At 45.3% G+C, this 15,774-nt stretch overlaps 2 protein-coding genes across 3 annotated transcripts in view; one reads left to right on the top strand and one right to left on the bottom strand.

The window, feature by feature from the left end:
• On the bottom strand, positions 1-9,595 carry LOC111874986. Of its 2 annotated transcripts, none has more exons than XM_023870915.2 (5): positions 9,560-9,595; positions 8,256-8,602; positions 3,332-3,598; positions 2,128-2,453; positions 1-1,565 (listed from the first exon to the last, which is right to left on the bottom strand). In XM_023870915.2, the coding sequence occupies exons 2-5, from the start codon at positions 8,593-8,595 to the stop codon at positions 1,245-1,247; spliced, it is 1,254 nt and encodes a 417-aa protein (XP_023726683.1). In that variant the 5' UTR covers positions 8,596-8,602; positions 9,560-9,595; the 3' UTR covers positions 1-1,244. The 2 variants fall into 2 exon arrangements, with proteins under 2 accessions (XP_023726683.1, XP_023726684.1); XM_023870916.2 differs by lacking the exon at positions 9,560-9,595 and adding an exon at positions 9,439-9,457.
• LOC111874988 (methyltransferase-like protein 7A) overlaps positions 4,745-15,774 on the top strand; it is a 211,416-nt gene continuing 200,386 nt past the window's right edge. The window contains exon 1 of the mRNA XM_023870924.2: positions 4,745-5,165. The gene's annotated coding sequence lies outside the window, so the exon portion shown is untranslated. The remainder of the gene's footprint in view (positions 5,166-15,774) is intronic.

Below are 15,774 nucleotides of genomic sequence, written 5' to 3'. Positions count from 1 at the left end.
AAGTGAATTCGGTGGGAAGAGTAACAAACATGGGTGAGAAGAGAAATGTTTTCAAATTTTTGGTGAGAAACCCTGGAAGGATAGGCAGCTTGGAGTCCCGTGCGCGTAATTTGGGGCATGTAATATTGTTCCTGAAGCTACACAGCGCTGTATTCCATGAAACAGTCTTCTTTAGCTTGTAATCCGTTTGCGTTTGACGTAAGTGTTTGAAATTAACTGGGAACGACGAGGTGGGACTGGGCGCAGCGGGACCAGGGCTTGCCTGGTTTCAATACGGCCCTAGGGAAGACAGAAGCTTCAGCAAGACTGTTACCGGGTCCATATTCTCGTAACTAACGATTTTCAGGAAAATTTTGGCGAAACAACTGCACAAGGTACAAAACATATTTTTATGCATTCCTGCAGAAGTATTCGAAATATTGTGGCGTATAGAGCCGTTGCTAAGCGGTGACTCTATAAGCAGCAGCCGTTGCTATGTAACGCCTGCCACATACACGCACGCAACAATAGAGCAACTGTGATTCAACCCGTTTCTAGGTAACAGATCGGAGCTAAGAAGAGGTGGCGCTGTAGTACTGTTGTCAGTTGTGGGATATTCGGCGGACAGTAACGACGTAAGCACGGAAGCTGAAGAATCTCCAATGTTAGAAGTCGTTGCTAGGGAACGACTAGTGAAGACATAGGCGGGTGGTAAGGACTTAGTGGTTGCTATGGTAATTTCTGTATTGTGGACATTAACTGTGACGCTTTAATTACTCGTAGTTCCAAGTTCTCTGTATAAGTGTTCAATAAATCCTCTCACCAATCTATACCCCTCCTATAGTCACGCACCCATAAATCGTGACAATACTATATATCTTTTGGGCTTTATATTTTTTGTAACACCACACCATGAAGACATATGGAGGAGTGGAGATTTGAAGTAGGTCAGTGGCCAGCCTCACGCTCCGGCCGCTTTACTCCAACAGGAAGAGGACACCAGTATCCACTGATTACGGGATTTAATGGACACCGGAGAAGAGGAGAGAAAATCTTTAATACCTGCCAGGAATCGAACCTAGATTCCGTGGTAGTTCAGGCAGTAGCATAGTCACTACATTGATACAGAGTTATCCTGGTACTCATAAGCCCTACTTTACACGAAGTTCGAAAGAAGTAAACAAAATGGACCTGGGGATGAGGCTGTACCGGTGCTATATCAAGCACCACGAAATGAAGAAGTACGAGGGCGTGGAGATATAGCTCTATGCATTCTGAACCTCGTCAGTTGATAGAGATTCTCCAGACCGAAACACTCCATCCTCTTCAAATTTGGGCAACATTCGCTGCAGGGCCTTCTTATAAGTGTCCCCATTGACTACCTCAATCTCCTCTCCAATCCCTGATTTCAAAATTGCATCTATATCGAAACCTTTGTCCGCCAGAACAATGGGTAACACACAGCATGCCCCAAAGAGCCCATACAGTGCCTTGTTGTTATATTCCTTCCACAGATCTTCCAGAGTGATGTGCTTATGGGAGTAGCCCATGGCGTTCAGACATTCACAGAGGGTGTTGTGGTATTCCTGTAACATAATGTTCGTAACATTGTTAACTTCCTATCAGTGTTGTCGAAGGATTACATCCCAGACGCACTACAAACAAGAATGACCAAGGAGCAAGTTGGCAAAGTCGTGACGTTGGCACTCACTGGACGATCATGCGCCTGAAAGAATAGACAAGAAACGGAAATGAGCAGTTCTACTGACGGCTATCGCTTAACCTCAGTGTAGCCTAACATAAATTTGTAAGCAAATTTAGTAATTTTCGCCCCTCCAAACCCCTTTCAGAAAGTTCTGGCATCACCCACAGTGTGTCTCTGTCTGTTCCATATTCTTCTCACAATAAACAGCGACTGTTTCCTTAGACAGCATTAACCGGTTGGGCTTTGTAGCGGACAAGTGATATGTTTCCTGTGAGGTACGGACTGAACTCTATATTATTCAGACGAACTGCTTCTCTTTCTCACTCAGTCATGCATGAACGGACTACACGCGAATGTGTGCCAGCGTTTCAAGTGACACGTCCTGCAACTGGACTGCGTTACGTAACGAACAGTGACAGAATTGAAGATGGCCTGAACTTCACCTTCATCAAGCTGTCCAGGTGGTTCTCTCTCACGTCCTCGCACGGGCTCGTGCTGAAGAAGTACTGCAAGTCGATGGCTGGCGATGTAAAATGCAGAAGCTGGAAGTCTACGAACCGGACGTCTACAGGGCCGTCGGAGTACCGGAAGAGAATGTTGTTGACCCAAAGGTCACCGTGTATGAGCACGTTGAGGGCGGTATCGTCCCTCTGGCTGACCTGTATGATGCGGTCCAACATGGAGTCCGCTAGAGCGTCGAGCTTTCCTGCATAGCGGTCTGCAAATCCCGGCCAGGTCTGCACGGCCTTCACCACTGTCCGGAAGGTACCTGTAACGGGGAATATAGACGTCATATTCGCTTGTGTTTGTGTCTGCACTTGTTCTTTGTTGTTGGGGAAGGATGATACATTGAATAAATAGTCGCGGACAGCCGGCAAGGGGTGATCCTCCAGCTTTGGTGATCGGGTATGAGGCTAACAACTTCTTAAAGTAAAAATACCAGCTCGTCACGAAATGTTCCACAGAACCTCGAACTTGGATGGATTGTTTGGAGTGGTCTACGCAAAAGAAAATGGACATTAGGAAAATTTGAAAGAAATATACCACTATGATGAACTAAACTTAAATGATAGATAATATTAAAATTGTTTATGAGATGGAAAGAAATGGAACAGAGATATTTCAATTGGTGTAATGACGTGATATGGATCGAATGACCGTGGAATCAGGGTTCAATTCGCGGCAGTTGCGAGAGACCGCTCTTCCGCAGAGCGTCAGCCCGGGTCTGGAGGACATACAGTCTCCTATCCAACAGATTCTGAGGATCTTTCCCCTCATATATAAGGGATCCGGGGGTGTAAATGTAACCAGTACCCCTCCAGCTTAATGTCAACCGACGTTTATGGCGACATCACATTTTTGTTACGGATTTCTTGCTTGGTTTACTCTTTGACATTGAAGATGGAGGCGGTATGTTCCTCCGAAATATCTCCTGACTTTTAACAGACTTCACTGTGGTGCATCACTTCACTTTTACTGCTGTGAGAACCTGATATCTAACAAACTAATCGTCATTCTTAGGGAGCACTTCTGAGGGGGGACAGTATATACGCGACGTCTGTACATCGGCAAATGCTGTGGATTTAGTTACAAATGAAAACCCATTATCGGCTGTCGTTTCGCCCTAATGAGATCAGGGATACGTACCAGAAACAAATTTTTGTAAGCCCTCCTTCATCTCGGGATCAGAGAAGAAATTCTTGTCGTAAAGGGACATTGTTTCAAGGTCCCTGTCGTGAAGAACAACGGAAGCAGCGTGGAACCTGGCGAGCATGCGCATTACGAGCAAACAGTGAGAGAAGTCTAGTCCCTGTCGACGCTCTGCCATTTTGAAGCCTTCAGCACGCAGGTCTTGCATCACTATGGTTCCCGGACAGGAGTACAGATAGCGCGCCGCGAACTGTGAGCACTCACCTGCAACAGCAGCAACCACAAGTTACAGTGTGATGCAGAAAGTACTAACACTTCATGAAGGTTTACGGTAGACAATTGTAAATATTATAGTTTATGCCAACTGTCTGTTTTACAGTCTTTGCTAAGGCAGAATGATAGCCGTTTCTCCTTCCCTTTGAAGTGAATTTTGTTGCTATTTAAAATGTTCATTCAGCCCTCCAAAACTACTGAGCAGGTTGGTGTAGCACTAACGCCCCAGACTTATATTCGGGATTACCTTGGTTCGAATATTAATCGCGATACCGAATTTACTGATGGATTTTTCCATCGTTTTAGCCTGTAAGCAGCTGCTAGGACAGCACTCCGAGTAGGCTAGGCCCTCTTTCTTCCAAATCCTTTGAAATATCCTCAGATACTGGGGTCACGCGGTTGCGTTGTTAGTTGAGACACTATGCTACAAGCCGGAAGGTCGCGGTTTCGGTTCCCAGTGAGATCATTGTATTTTTCAGTTTACCTAATCTTTCCAGTCGCACTGTGGCCCTGGTTTCGACTAAGCCTCTAAGAGAAATAAGTTCCAGAAATATTCCTGGGGGTAAAGGGGGGCCGGCTGACGCATAAAGCTGAGCACTTCACCGTCATCTGTGAGCTGATCTTCTAGAAAATATGGGAATCTCGACGTCTCACAGACCTATGGGCCTCCACGGTCTATTTCAGGGATAGCTTAATTTTTTTACCTTTAATCATAGCTACTGAACGCGTCCTAAAATGAATCATAGCAGGATCCAATAAGACAGAATAGACGCTCCCAGATTGACCATGGGTCCAAGCCAGCCGCCTAATGAAATGCGGCCATCGCTTCTTTGCCAGGGTGTGAACCTGGCTACTCCCTTCCAGTGCTGAGATTAAGAAATCGTGGGGTTATATTCCCAAGTCACCGCACGCTCTCTTTAGGTGTGGTATTTATTAAGCATAGCACTGACTTTGCCTTACCTTGTCATAAGGTAAATTACGATGGCTAGACCTTATGTAGTACCTGTGCAAGACACTCTGTCTTGGTTGTGTTTAATCTGTTCTCATCTTGCTTTGTGAACGCACTTGAAACAGCAGAGCGTCGTAAAGCGGATTCATGTTTCATTCGTTGGCGCGATTTGATTGGACAGCACGAGGCAGGAGTTGTGTGATCAGGTTAGAAGTAACTGAAGGATTGACCGTGCTGAGTTTGTGTGTGTAATTCATAGGTTGGTGGCAAGCCAAGCTATATTTATTGTTGTTGCGAGTATTATAGCAATATGACAATATTTGGGTTTCATGTTAAATGCATTACATCTGCAGTGGGTTTCTGTTACTAGAGAGGTTATCATCGATAAGAAATCTTGTTAGGTTATTTGTTAAACTCGCATGGTGTGTGAACAGAGTGTCGCGTGTTCATGAGGTGTTCTATTGTTGTGTTTGGAAGAATGTGAAGATTCTTAAATCTTGTAACTGTGTTTGTGAACATTAAACATGGAATTTAATAACTCTGCAATGTAAAAGTACAAGCTGGTGCAGTGTGTGTGGCAATTCGGAGTTGGTCAAATTGGAGATGTTGGTAAGTACAGAAATACTGTGTCACTGTTATAACATGAAATTTGAACAAAATGCAATACATTGTTATCTTAATTAAAACTTTCATCGTGACAGTTTTAATTGAAATGTAAATGTTATGTTGGACATTGTTGTGTTAGGTATATTCAAAACAGAAGAAATATCGGAAATTGTATCAGCTTCCTTCGTCAGGAATAAGTAAGGAAAATAGAATTCTTCTAACTTTGCCATTTAGGAGCGATCAGGACTAGCCCCTTCTAACGGACACAAGTCAGTAGGATAACGGAATGGAACTGATTTTTCGAAAGGCCGTTTTAATGCGTAGGATTGATCAACGTGCTATATAATATTTGTATAATGAACAGAACTCTGTCAAGTGCATTTTGAGGGTCATAAGTAGGTACACAGTGAAGTCTTCTTGGGCAATCAGCCATGTCAGTACTGAGTTGGTTGATTAGATGAAACCCTGATGATGGAGGAGGTAACGGTCTCCGAAACGCTGGCTACTAACTGCGTAGTGACATGTACGTTCTCAAGGAAAGAGTTTTCTCCCGCCCCTTTGTACTGTAAAGGTTTAGTCCTTGTGCCTGCCGTAAGGGAAGCGGAAATGGGGTGACCTCCGTTGCGCAGAGGAATACGACACGCTTATGAGATTCTGTAGTGGGTAAATTATCTTCGCGCATACACCCTCTGCACCAGCAGGACACGTGGTAGCATAGTTGGTTGAGGCACTATGCTACAAGCCGGATGGTCCCGGGTTCGAGTCCCGATGAGGTGGATTTTTTCAGTTTACCTAATCCTCCCAGCCGCACTATGACCCTGTGGTCGACTCAGCCTCCAACAGAAATGAGTACCAGGAATCTTCCTGGGGGTAAATGGCGGCCGGCGCGTAAGGCTGATCTCACCGCCGTTTGTGAGCCGATTGTCTAGAGAAAATGTGGGAGCCTCGACGTCTCACGACCCTATGTGCCTTTGCGGCGTGTTACAGGGGTAGCTTTACTTTTTTTTTTTTTTTTGCTCCGCACGAACACGCCAGTGATGTTCTTCGGTAGCGTAATTTTACTAATTAATTATAAGGCCACTTACATACACTGGATAACAAATTGCTAATCCGTAGCTCGATGTTTCGACCATTACATGTTTATTCTGAGGTTATTACATAAATAGCATGTTCAGTTCTGAGGCCGCGCTATAGCTCAAGCGGTTAGTCGCTGGCTTTCCACCGCGGCTGACCGTGTTCGATCCCGGGTCTCGTCAAGTGGGATTTGTGGTGGACAAAGTGGCGCTGGGGCGCGTTTTCTCCGAGTACTTCGGTTTCCCCTGCCAATCTTCATTCCACCAAATTCTCCATCATCATAATCATCTGGGCCTGGTACAATAGGCCAGAAATGGCCGCAGTACCAAGTGGACTCACTCACACCCCACCAAGTAATAAAAAGAATATTCAGTTCTGTGATTTGATACAGCGTCATTTGTATAAATATTATAAATAAAATGGGAAATTGTTTTAATTTTTTTAGCTTCTTGGGGTGGGGGTGAGCCTGAGTCCACGTGATTCGTCGGCCACTAATTAGCCTATTGTACCCGCACCGGAAGATAGATGATGAGTGTGGAGCAGTCGGTGGAAAGAGAATTGGAAGGGGAAAGCGAAGTATTTGTTGAAAACCTGTCCTAGTACCACTTTGTTCACAAATCCCACATGCCTTGACCTGGGCTCGAACCCGGGCTGTCGCGTTAGGAAGCCGGCGACTAACCGCCTTAGTTATGATACGGCCGTGTTTTAAAAGTTACTAATATAATTAAAATTGTGTGTTGAAGTTAGAATTGGAGCGAGCATTATTAAAGCGATCTGATGTCCAGACATATACTGTACTCTCTGACACATCTTGTTTTGTGTTTTATCGGGTTTGTTTGTTTTTTCGTTTTGTGGTTGATGTTTTTATGTTGTTGATTGATGGAGCGTGTTTCACAGCCCATAGAACTCAGTGTGATCTGGAGTCCACAAGCCAGTACTGTCTTCTTATATTTACGGAGTCGTGTTTCCAGAATTATTAGAATTTCATAGCGTGGATGCCGATCACGGTAGCTGAGCGGAACCCGGGATCGTGGGTTCCAATCCCACTGAAGGCATGGATGTTCAGTGTTTGTGTACAGGTAGAGGCCTTGCGACGAGCTGATCACCCGCCCAAGGAGTCCTACCGAATATATAAGATTTAGTAAACAGAAGTGAAACGGAGAGTTTCATGGAGGCAGGCCAAAGCACAAATTGGGGCTGTAGTGCCAAAGGAAAGCGTGGATATTCAATGAATTCGTGATTTTACAGAGTTTCTCAGGGACTGTTATGAGTAAAAGGGGATTCTGTGGAAGCCGTTGCTATAGATGAAAATTGTCGAAATTTATTTTATGCTTCTTTTCAACGGATATTCAACTGGTATATCATGAATGTTTCTACAAATTTTCTCTGCAACACTTTTTATATCTACGAGTAATTCAGTTACGTATATACGGAAAACTCTAGTAAGCTTAAAATTTTTCCTACATGTTTTCCTCCATATAGCTCTGCCAACATAAGAGGTTTCTTTTTGAAAACAACCCCAAAAGTCTGAACTTTTCGGAACAGAACTAGAGGCTTTGTTTTTGAAGGAAAATTCGAAGATCCAACTTTCAGTTTTCTTTCAACAAATAATCTTCTAAGGTTGTCAGCCCTAACATGGAGGACAGCGTGGCTCTAACAACTAGTTCACATGAGGTCAACTGCCGAGAGACGTAAATATCCAAAACAATTTCGTAAGCATTGCCACGGTCTGAAATGGAGCAAGTTGGCACAAGCGATTTTTCTCATGACATGTATCCGGGGGATTCCCTGTTCGATATTCTGCCGAGACACAGGCTCTCCTGACCAATTATTTTTCGTGGTTTTCCTCAGTCCAGCCAGGCAAATTCCTGGGTAGTACCTTAAACTAGACTACAACGGCTACCTTCCAAATCCTTTCCAATTCTTTGTGCTCCGTCACCCAACTATATAACAGACGTGGCTGAGCTGCAAGCCAGAAGTTGCTTTATACACAGTATGTATCAAATGTGTTATACGAACCTGGTGACATTTCCTGCAGTATGTTGGCCAGCCTTACCGCCGCACTTCTGTACATGTGTGTCTCCCTCAAGAAGGCCGATGATTTTTGCAAAACTTTGCCCAATTCTCCCTCAGCAGCCAACTCTTTCTTAACGATCAAATTGAAAACCTTTCCATCTGCAGTATGAATCTTGACTCGGTATAGGTCGCTAGTGTAGTTGTCTCCTTTACCGACGGCCGGCTTGACGTCATAACTTGTGACTTTTAACGTTGGGGTGTTGTCGCCCTTCCTCAGGACTGTTTCCAGAAATTTCTTGTGTAGCCATTTTGCTGTTGATGGCGTCTCTGATCCTGACGTCATGTCTCACCTAGACACAGAATATGCAAGATGACACAGTTGTTCATGAGTGTCTCGTATGTAATTTGTCTATAAGGGTAAACGGCAAAGCATTCCCACCACGTCATGGAAAACATATGAGCCGTGGAGGTATAATTCCACGCATTCGTAATCTCAACATTAGATTGATGTTATTGGTGACCTTGACGCTCTCGCCTTCTTACCGCCGGGGAAAGCGTCCCCCTCAATCTTGGAATGGGATGCTGAACGGTGCCCATAGCAGGTCTGAACTCTGCCAGTCCTCTATTTACCTACCGGAAATCAAACTCAAATTTTTCGGTCGTACAGAATGTGGTACCGACTGAGCTATCCCGGAACCATATTGTGATGTCTTTACCCATTGCTAGGCAACGACTCGTTAAACACATTCCCCCAAAGTGTACGCGTGCAACAGAAGGACATTTATTGCTAGGCAACGTACCAGTAAACATGCCTCGTTCACAATAGAGGCTGTTATTTCTGTGTGGTCAGTGCTGAGGCAGAGTGGAGGCGGGGGCGAGTACCTCCACCGTGACCCTGCGAGTCGTAGGGGGCGACAAAAAGTGAAGTCTCAGATCTGAGGCAGTAAAATATGGTCTCGAGTTCCAAGGGACTCGGACCCGAGAAAGACTGCGCTGGCAAGGACTAGCAGCATATACAAAAGACAGACCCGTCCTCTCGTCAGAGAGGGCGCCCCACAAAAAGAAGTCCGTAACTGTCAAGCAGTAATTAATATCTGGTCATGAGCCACAGATGGTGCTCGACACCAAAACTTACTGACTGACCGTCAGTCGCAAAGTGACACCGTGGAATTCAGTAAAAATTTACCAGCTTGTCAGAGAAGTAGGCTGCTTCCATCTTCATGGTAGAAGAGATTATGATGTACTCACTTCTATACCAGTCTTACGGATATGAACACCAATGAGAACAGAGTCTTGCAAGTAGTTACCGTGTTCTGTGTCGCCGTTGACTCCCTCGCTGTTTGATGACGACTAACACACGCAGCCAGCGCTGTGCCAGAACAATCCCGCGGAATGGAGGACGTCAAAGTTACATAATTATTGTCGTAATATTCCGAATGAGGCCTCTGGTAGGCCTTCAGAAAGCCGACATGAAGGCTGGTGTGGCGGAGAAGAGAATTATGTCTTAGGATTTTATCCATTTTCATCATTCTTAATGTCAGAACTAGTTCCTTGTTAAGTGTGGGCCTGTGTTCTGCAGTGCATTATCTGTCTGAAACATCTCTGCGGTCATATCTTGAATAGCCAACCTTACGGAAGAAAATTCCTCTATATTGAACAAGTTCACCGTTGTGGCCAGAAACTAGTGACTTTCTAACGCTGACGAAAGATTAATCTGATACAGTAAAATATGGTCGTGAGTCTCTTGGGACTCAGACCTGAGAATGACTGCGCTGGCGAGGCCCAGCAGAAACTGTAAACGTCACGAGAGGATGTTACATAAGTACTATGACCGAAAATGTTCAGTTGGAAAATAAAAACTCTAATCATGGGTCTCAAGGTGCTTCTCGCCAGGACGAATTGATTGGCGGTAAACCGCCAATCTTAAAGTACCTCTGAGCTCTGAACAAAAAGTCAACGTCACTATGTGATGACTCCACACGCTCGAAGGTGTTTCAGACACAGTATAGGTGGTTGATGGTCCCCGTTTCTCTGAATTCTAGAGGTGTTTTCTTCAGTTCCCACAGTTTGAAGAGGAGCGGTTGCATGATTCCTTAGAGGCCCCAAATACTATAGGCCTATATAGAAAGTGTCATCAAAATTCAGATTTGGGCAAAAATTCCCTCCAACTACTCCTTCACTCTTCACTTCAGATGAAATTTCAACAGATGTCACATGCTGTCAGATATAGCAATCTTTGTAAAGGCCAGTCAGTGTTGGGATAATATGTTAAATCAGCTCAGTCGGTATATCGACTAGTCTACGGCCGGAGTTCGATTCTCGGCAAGGGAAAGAGAGTGTTGTCTTCTCCACAGCGTCCAGGCCGGCCGTGGGGCCACCGCGCTTCGTATCCAGTGGATACCAGGGGACATGACACGAAGGTGACCACTCGCCTCCATCTACTGCGGAGATCAAGAAAATGTAGATCTATATATCCACTCCCCCATACGCCTTCCTGGCATAGTGCTTAATTAGTTAAGCACAGGGATAAATTTGCCTTTACCTTACGATTTAATGTCAGTTAAAGATAGAATAGCTGATCCCAGGGGCCGCACAGGCTACGGCATGAACTTTCTTCACCCGCTCGAATCCCAGTCGAGTCATGAATGTCTGTGTGCGTTTATTCTGCGTTTGTGCCGTCATGTATGTAGGTAGAGGTCTTGCGACGGGCTTATCCCCCGTCCAAGGAGTCATACCGACCGTGTGGAGGAGTACGAAACTGATGAAAGCGGCCAAGGCCAGAGAGTAGGGCCGTAGAACAATTGAAGAATGAATGATGGACAGGAAAGCAGAAAGCAGTAATTTTGCAGTTGCAGATGTAACCCTTGCGTAGTCACGGAGCTGAGGAAGGGATACCCGGCATTTTGTGCGTGACATTGCGTGTGTCGGTCAAGGTCAAGGCCAACGCCATTACAAGGCCAGTTCGCTGTGTAATTTAATGTTTTGCTGATACACGTAATGTCGTGTGCGTGGATTTGTAAGCTCTCCTCAGATCACGGGACCCTCGTGTCACTTCAGTGGTCTGTCTGTGTATGTAAGACTTCCGTTTGGCCGCGCCATAGCTCAAGCGGTTAGTCGCTGGCTTCCCACCTCGCCGGCCCGGGTTCGATCAAGTGGGATTTGTGGTGGACAAAGTGGCGCTGGGGCAGGTTTTCTCCGAGTACTTCGGTTTCCCCTGCCAATCTTCATTCCAGCAATTGCTCCACAATCACCCTCACCTATCATCTGGGGCTGATACAATAGGCTAGAAGTGGCCGCAGTCAAGGTACTTAGTCCCACCCCGCTAACAATAAAAGAAGAAGTGTTTCTGTTGGCCCTACGTTGTACTGATGTCTGTGGCAGACTCGCTTCTTGTGATCAACTCGCGCTGCGCATGAGCAAGGCACAGGTGGCGCATGTAAGCACAGGCTGCAGGGATTAACCGCGCGGATTTGTCAGTTCCGGCCTCAGCCGTCTGCCGCGCTAATGACGTCTCCTACTGATGACTCTTGTTTGTTGCCCTGCTAATAGAAATGTTTGGCGAAAAGGAAGCGAGTCTTATCCCCGTCAGACATGCAACACCCGTCTGTCAGGCGGTCCTCGCTAAATATTTAAATTACATCTCAAACCAACTACCACGGAGATTGAGGAAACTGAATATAGCATTTAGGCTACTGGTTCGACGACCCAAAAATCCGGATTATTTCCCCGAAAATTAATACTTTTCTGTTCTTCACAGCCTCCAGACTGGTTCTTTATCTCACCCAGTTTTCTATACAATGTGATCCTGGGCTATGGACCCCGTAGGTAAAGCGTCCGGAGCGTAAATCTGATCATTCACATCCATCTAGTGCTGAAATTAACAATGCTTCTGGCTATACCTCTGCTGCTTTATATGTCTTCATAGCGTGATGCTTGCGTATTGGGGCGTGGAAGTAGGTGTCCACTAATTCTTGACAGCTCTATCACGTGAAATGAAAACATACATTACAGCCAGTTGATTAAAACAACTCAAGATAACGGATCATAGAAAAACATTTTTGGTGTTTGGATTTAGGGGTCGAAGTGACATTGGCCGCTGTTGCAAGAAGCCTCTTCTGTGAACGTGACATAAAGTACTTCCGGATTATAAACGGCAACATAGCAGTCGCCGCTCCTCTCTCTCTCTCTCTCTTTTACAGATCAATAAAATATACCCACAAATTTTTAATGTTTTCTTTTCGTTTTTAAAATGTAATTTTATTGTTAAAACTCCTTGTATTCCGAAATAACATCTGTAAAGTCGATCATAAAACCCGAACACAGAACCGTATCGCACAGAATTACCAATAATAATTTATGTGCTTCCTAAAAATGAATACTTCGAACATCAACACGGTCGTAATTCTTTCATTCTTCTTCTTCTTCCTGCTCTCTGTGCGCCTGTCAAATGTGCTGCCACCTATCCACATGCCAGTGGAATCAAGGGAACAAATGGAAACTCTGCTCTTTGACGTACAATGAGCCTCCACGATCGTTAAAACCGACACAGAAAATTTCGGGAACAAGGCCACCTGTGATTTGCGACATCTGTCTATATAGTGAGCCGTGGCGTTCTCATTTCTTTCTCTCGCATTCATCGGAGTCTCTTTTTGGCACGAACGCACAAAATACGAATGTAAATCAATAAGTAAATACATAAAATGTACCTTCTGACGTTTAATGCAACCATTAAACAGAAAATATTAGTTCAGTTTCAATGTTAGTAATCCTAACTGAAGGCAGATTTTTGTGTCCTGAGAAATTGCTCTGTCACCAAAGAGAATTATCTAATTATGAAACACTCTGACGTGGGACGTGAGAAATCGCTTTGCAGTAAGACGTCACAAGCTCACGCCAAATATCCCTGTTAAGTAAGTCTGTAGACACTAAGGACTGGCGCGTCCTTAGGTTATGGACGAAGGATATATCATCAAGACATATATAACAACTGTCTTGAACAGGTGAAGAGGGACAAACCTCCACTTTGGGGGTTGGTCATAGTGTGAACAATTATTTTTTGTTAGTACTATCACCGCCGGTCACGGTAGCCGAGTTGTCTAAGGCATGTACTGTCTTCTTTCGCTCGGAAGCCGGGTTCGTGGGTTCGAATCCCACTCAAGACATAGATGTTTGGTATGTGTATGCGTTTATTCTGTGTTTAAGTCGTCCTGTGTTTAGGTAGAGGCCTTGTGACGGACTGATCACTCGTCTAATGAGTCCTGCGGTCTGTAAAATGATCATGAAACTGAGAAATCAGCTCTATGCCCCGAAGTGGGAGCAAGAGGAGAGAGAGAGAGAGAATACTATCACCAGGGAGCCATAGGATTGATGGGCGGGATTCTATTCCCGGCAAGAGTAAGATTTTTCTAATCTCCACAGCTTTCAGACCGTCTCGGGGTGACGTGAAACTCATCGTTGATTTCCATCTAGTTCTGAGGAAGAACTGTGGAGCTGTACCTCCACTCATACGTCTTCATGGCGTGGTGCTTAACTAATTAAGCGCAGGGACAGCTTTACATGTTTACTATCGTATCTCCTCGGAAAGGCACGTTTATACACTTCAGAGTTGGAATGATAGAAGTGAAGGTTATTCAAGGAACGATTGCGGTACAGAACTGCTAGGATCTGAGGGCTTGACACCGGTGGTTATGAAGAGTACCTTGTGGGATATAACGTCGTGTAGTCCATTGAAAGGCAACCGACGTTTCGAAGGAGAAGCTCTGCTTTCCACCTACTTTCACGCTGGAATCTTGCTCTGTTTATTCGACCCTGAAAATGGAGGCGATATTTCCCTCCGAAACTTCTAGCTAAGTATACTTCAAATTTAAGTCCTTCGTGAAAAGAAAACACATGTACCAACGAATGGGTTTGCATAAAGTGAGCAAGCATTGGGTAGGTCTTGCTTGTCTCTCCCCTGGTAAATTATTTGACGGAAGGGTTTTATCTCCTGGAATATGACGCCGACTGAAGTTTCGGGGGGAAATATCGTCTCCGTCTTCAGGGTCGAACAATAAGCCAAGCAAGAAGCAGCGCAGACGGCCTCGGAAAGCAAAGAATTCGGATTCTGTCCGGCAGAGTCAATAGATTTTGCCCTACTCCACAGCGCCCAGGTCTGATTTGGGGCCCACCACCGTCTCATCCCGTTGGCAACAGGGCCTCTTGCCTCAGAGACAGAGCGGCCGGCGCGTGAAGTTGACCACGTTTCTCCGTCTAGTGCCTAGATTAAGTATATATGGAGCTATACCTCTGTTTCTCCATACGGTATGGGGGAGTGGATGTGTGGATCCACGTGTTCTTGGCCACTGCACTAGTTGGAGGTAAGTGGTCACCTTCACGCCCCGGCCACTTTGTCCCTGGAAAAGGAAACCCCGGTGCCCTTTTGGACAGGAGGCTAGGTGGGCCCCAGAACTGGTCTGGACGCTGTGGAGAAGAAACCCCTCCCGTCGTCCATCCCGTAACCATTCGCTGTACCGGCTCTTCACTTCTTTACCCTTACACGAATATGATTTTTAATTCGTGCCTTGTCTTATTGAGTTAGATGGATTCGGTTATAAAAATCTTGGACAGGGTGTGATCTCCGGATGAACTCTGTTATAAAAATCTTGGACATGGTGTGATCTCCGCATGGACTCGGTTATCAAAATGTTGAACAGGGTGTGAACTCCGGACCTGCAGTTTGTTGGCAATGCACGAAGTTTGCGCGAGAAGGTTGGCAACATTGTTCTTCAAGTTACATCCCCGTTAAAGTGGCCTCACAGATGTGGGGAGGGAGAGTAAGTTCTGGATTGTAGAAGTTTATTTGTTTTATGAATATCCTCAGAGAATAATGTTGACCCCTCGCGCTGCTCCACACAATGGCGCCCCGTGAAACAAAAGCCGGGCGGTCGAGAGGCCGCCACTTGACTCTGCGTATTATTCCCAGTTCTTAAACAGCAGCTGCAGCCCCTTGTGTCGCTACTTCCAGGGCACACACTTCCGGTGAACTGATGGGAATTTATTGCCGTTTCGAAGGTACATATTGCCTCCATCTTCAGAGTCGGAGAATAAGCCAAGCAGGTACCAGGCTACACGATGTCACGTCCGGGAAAACAGTAATCTTAATAATAACTACCGTGATAATGTCATACACCACGAAAGTGCATACTTTATATGTACTTACTTTATGTATATGTAGTGCTTATATACAGAATGTCCCAGGAGGAGAGGTCAATATTCCGGGAGGTCACAATGCCGGTCATTCTAAGCAAAGAAGTGTATATGTACATGTGTCCTGTTCCGAACGGTTTCTGAAATTGAGAGCTATTTCACTGTGCAGTTCCAAAACTGTCGGTAAGAAGGAGATATTACGTACTGTTTCTGATACCGGTATTTATTGTTCAAGTGACAAAGTTGGTACAGGTTACCTACGAAAATTCCACCGTCAACATCAATGCACTTTGCAACTCGTGTGAGGACATGGCGTGCTGCTCGTCTGTACAGTGCA

This window comes from Cryptotermes secundus, unplaced genomic scaffold (assembly GCF_002891405.2).
Source record: "Cryptotermes secundus unplaced genomic scaffold, Csec_1.0 scaffold868, whole genome shotgun sequence".
NCBI lineage: Eukaryota > Metazoa > Arthropoda > Insecta > Blattodea > Kalotermitidae > Cryptotermes > Cryptotermes secundus.
Note: the sequence above shows the minus strand (reverse complement) of the source record. Positions and strands in the feature narration are given on the sequence as shown.

What these genes read in the sequence shown, in the direction of transcription:
- LOC111874986 (XM_023870915.2), bottom strand. Translation starts at nt 8,595, where the DNA reads ATGACGTCAGGATCAGAGACGCCATCAACAGCAAAATGGCTACACAAG. An exon ending in CTTACAAAAATTTGTTTCTG is followed by an intron (nt 2,454 to 3,331) that starts GTACGTATCCCT and finishes TCCCCGTTACAG; the next exon opens with GTACCTTCCGGACAGTGGTG. An exon ending in ACCTGGACAGCTTGATGAAG is followed by an intron (nt 1,566 to 2,127) that starts GTGAAGTTCAGG and finishes ATTATGTTACAG; the next exon opens with GAATACCACAACACCCTCTG.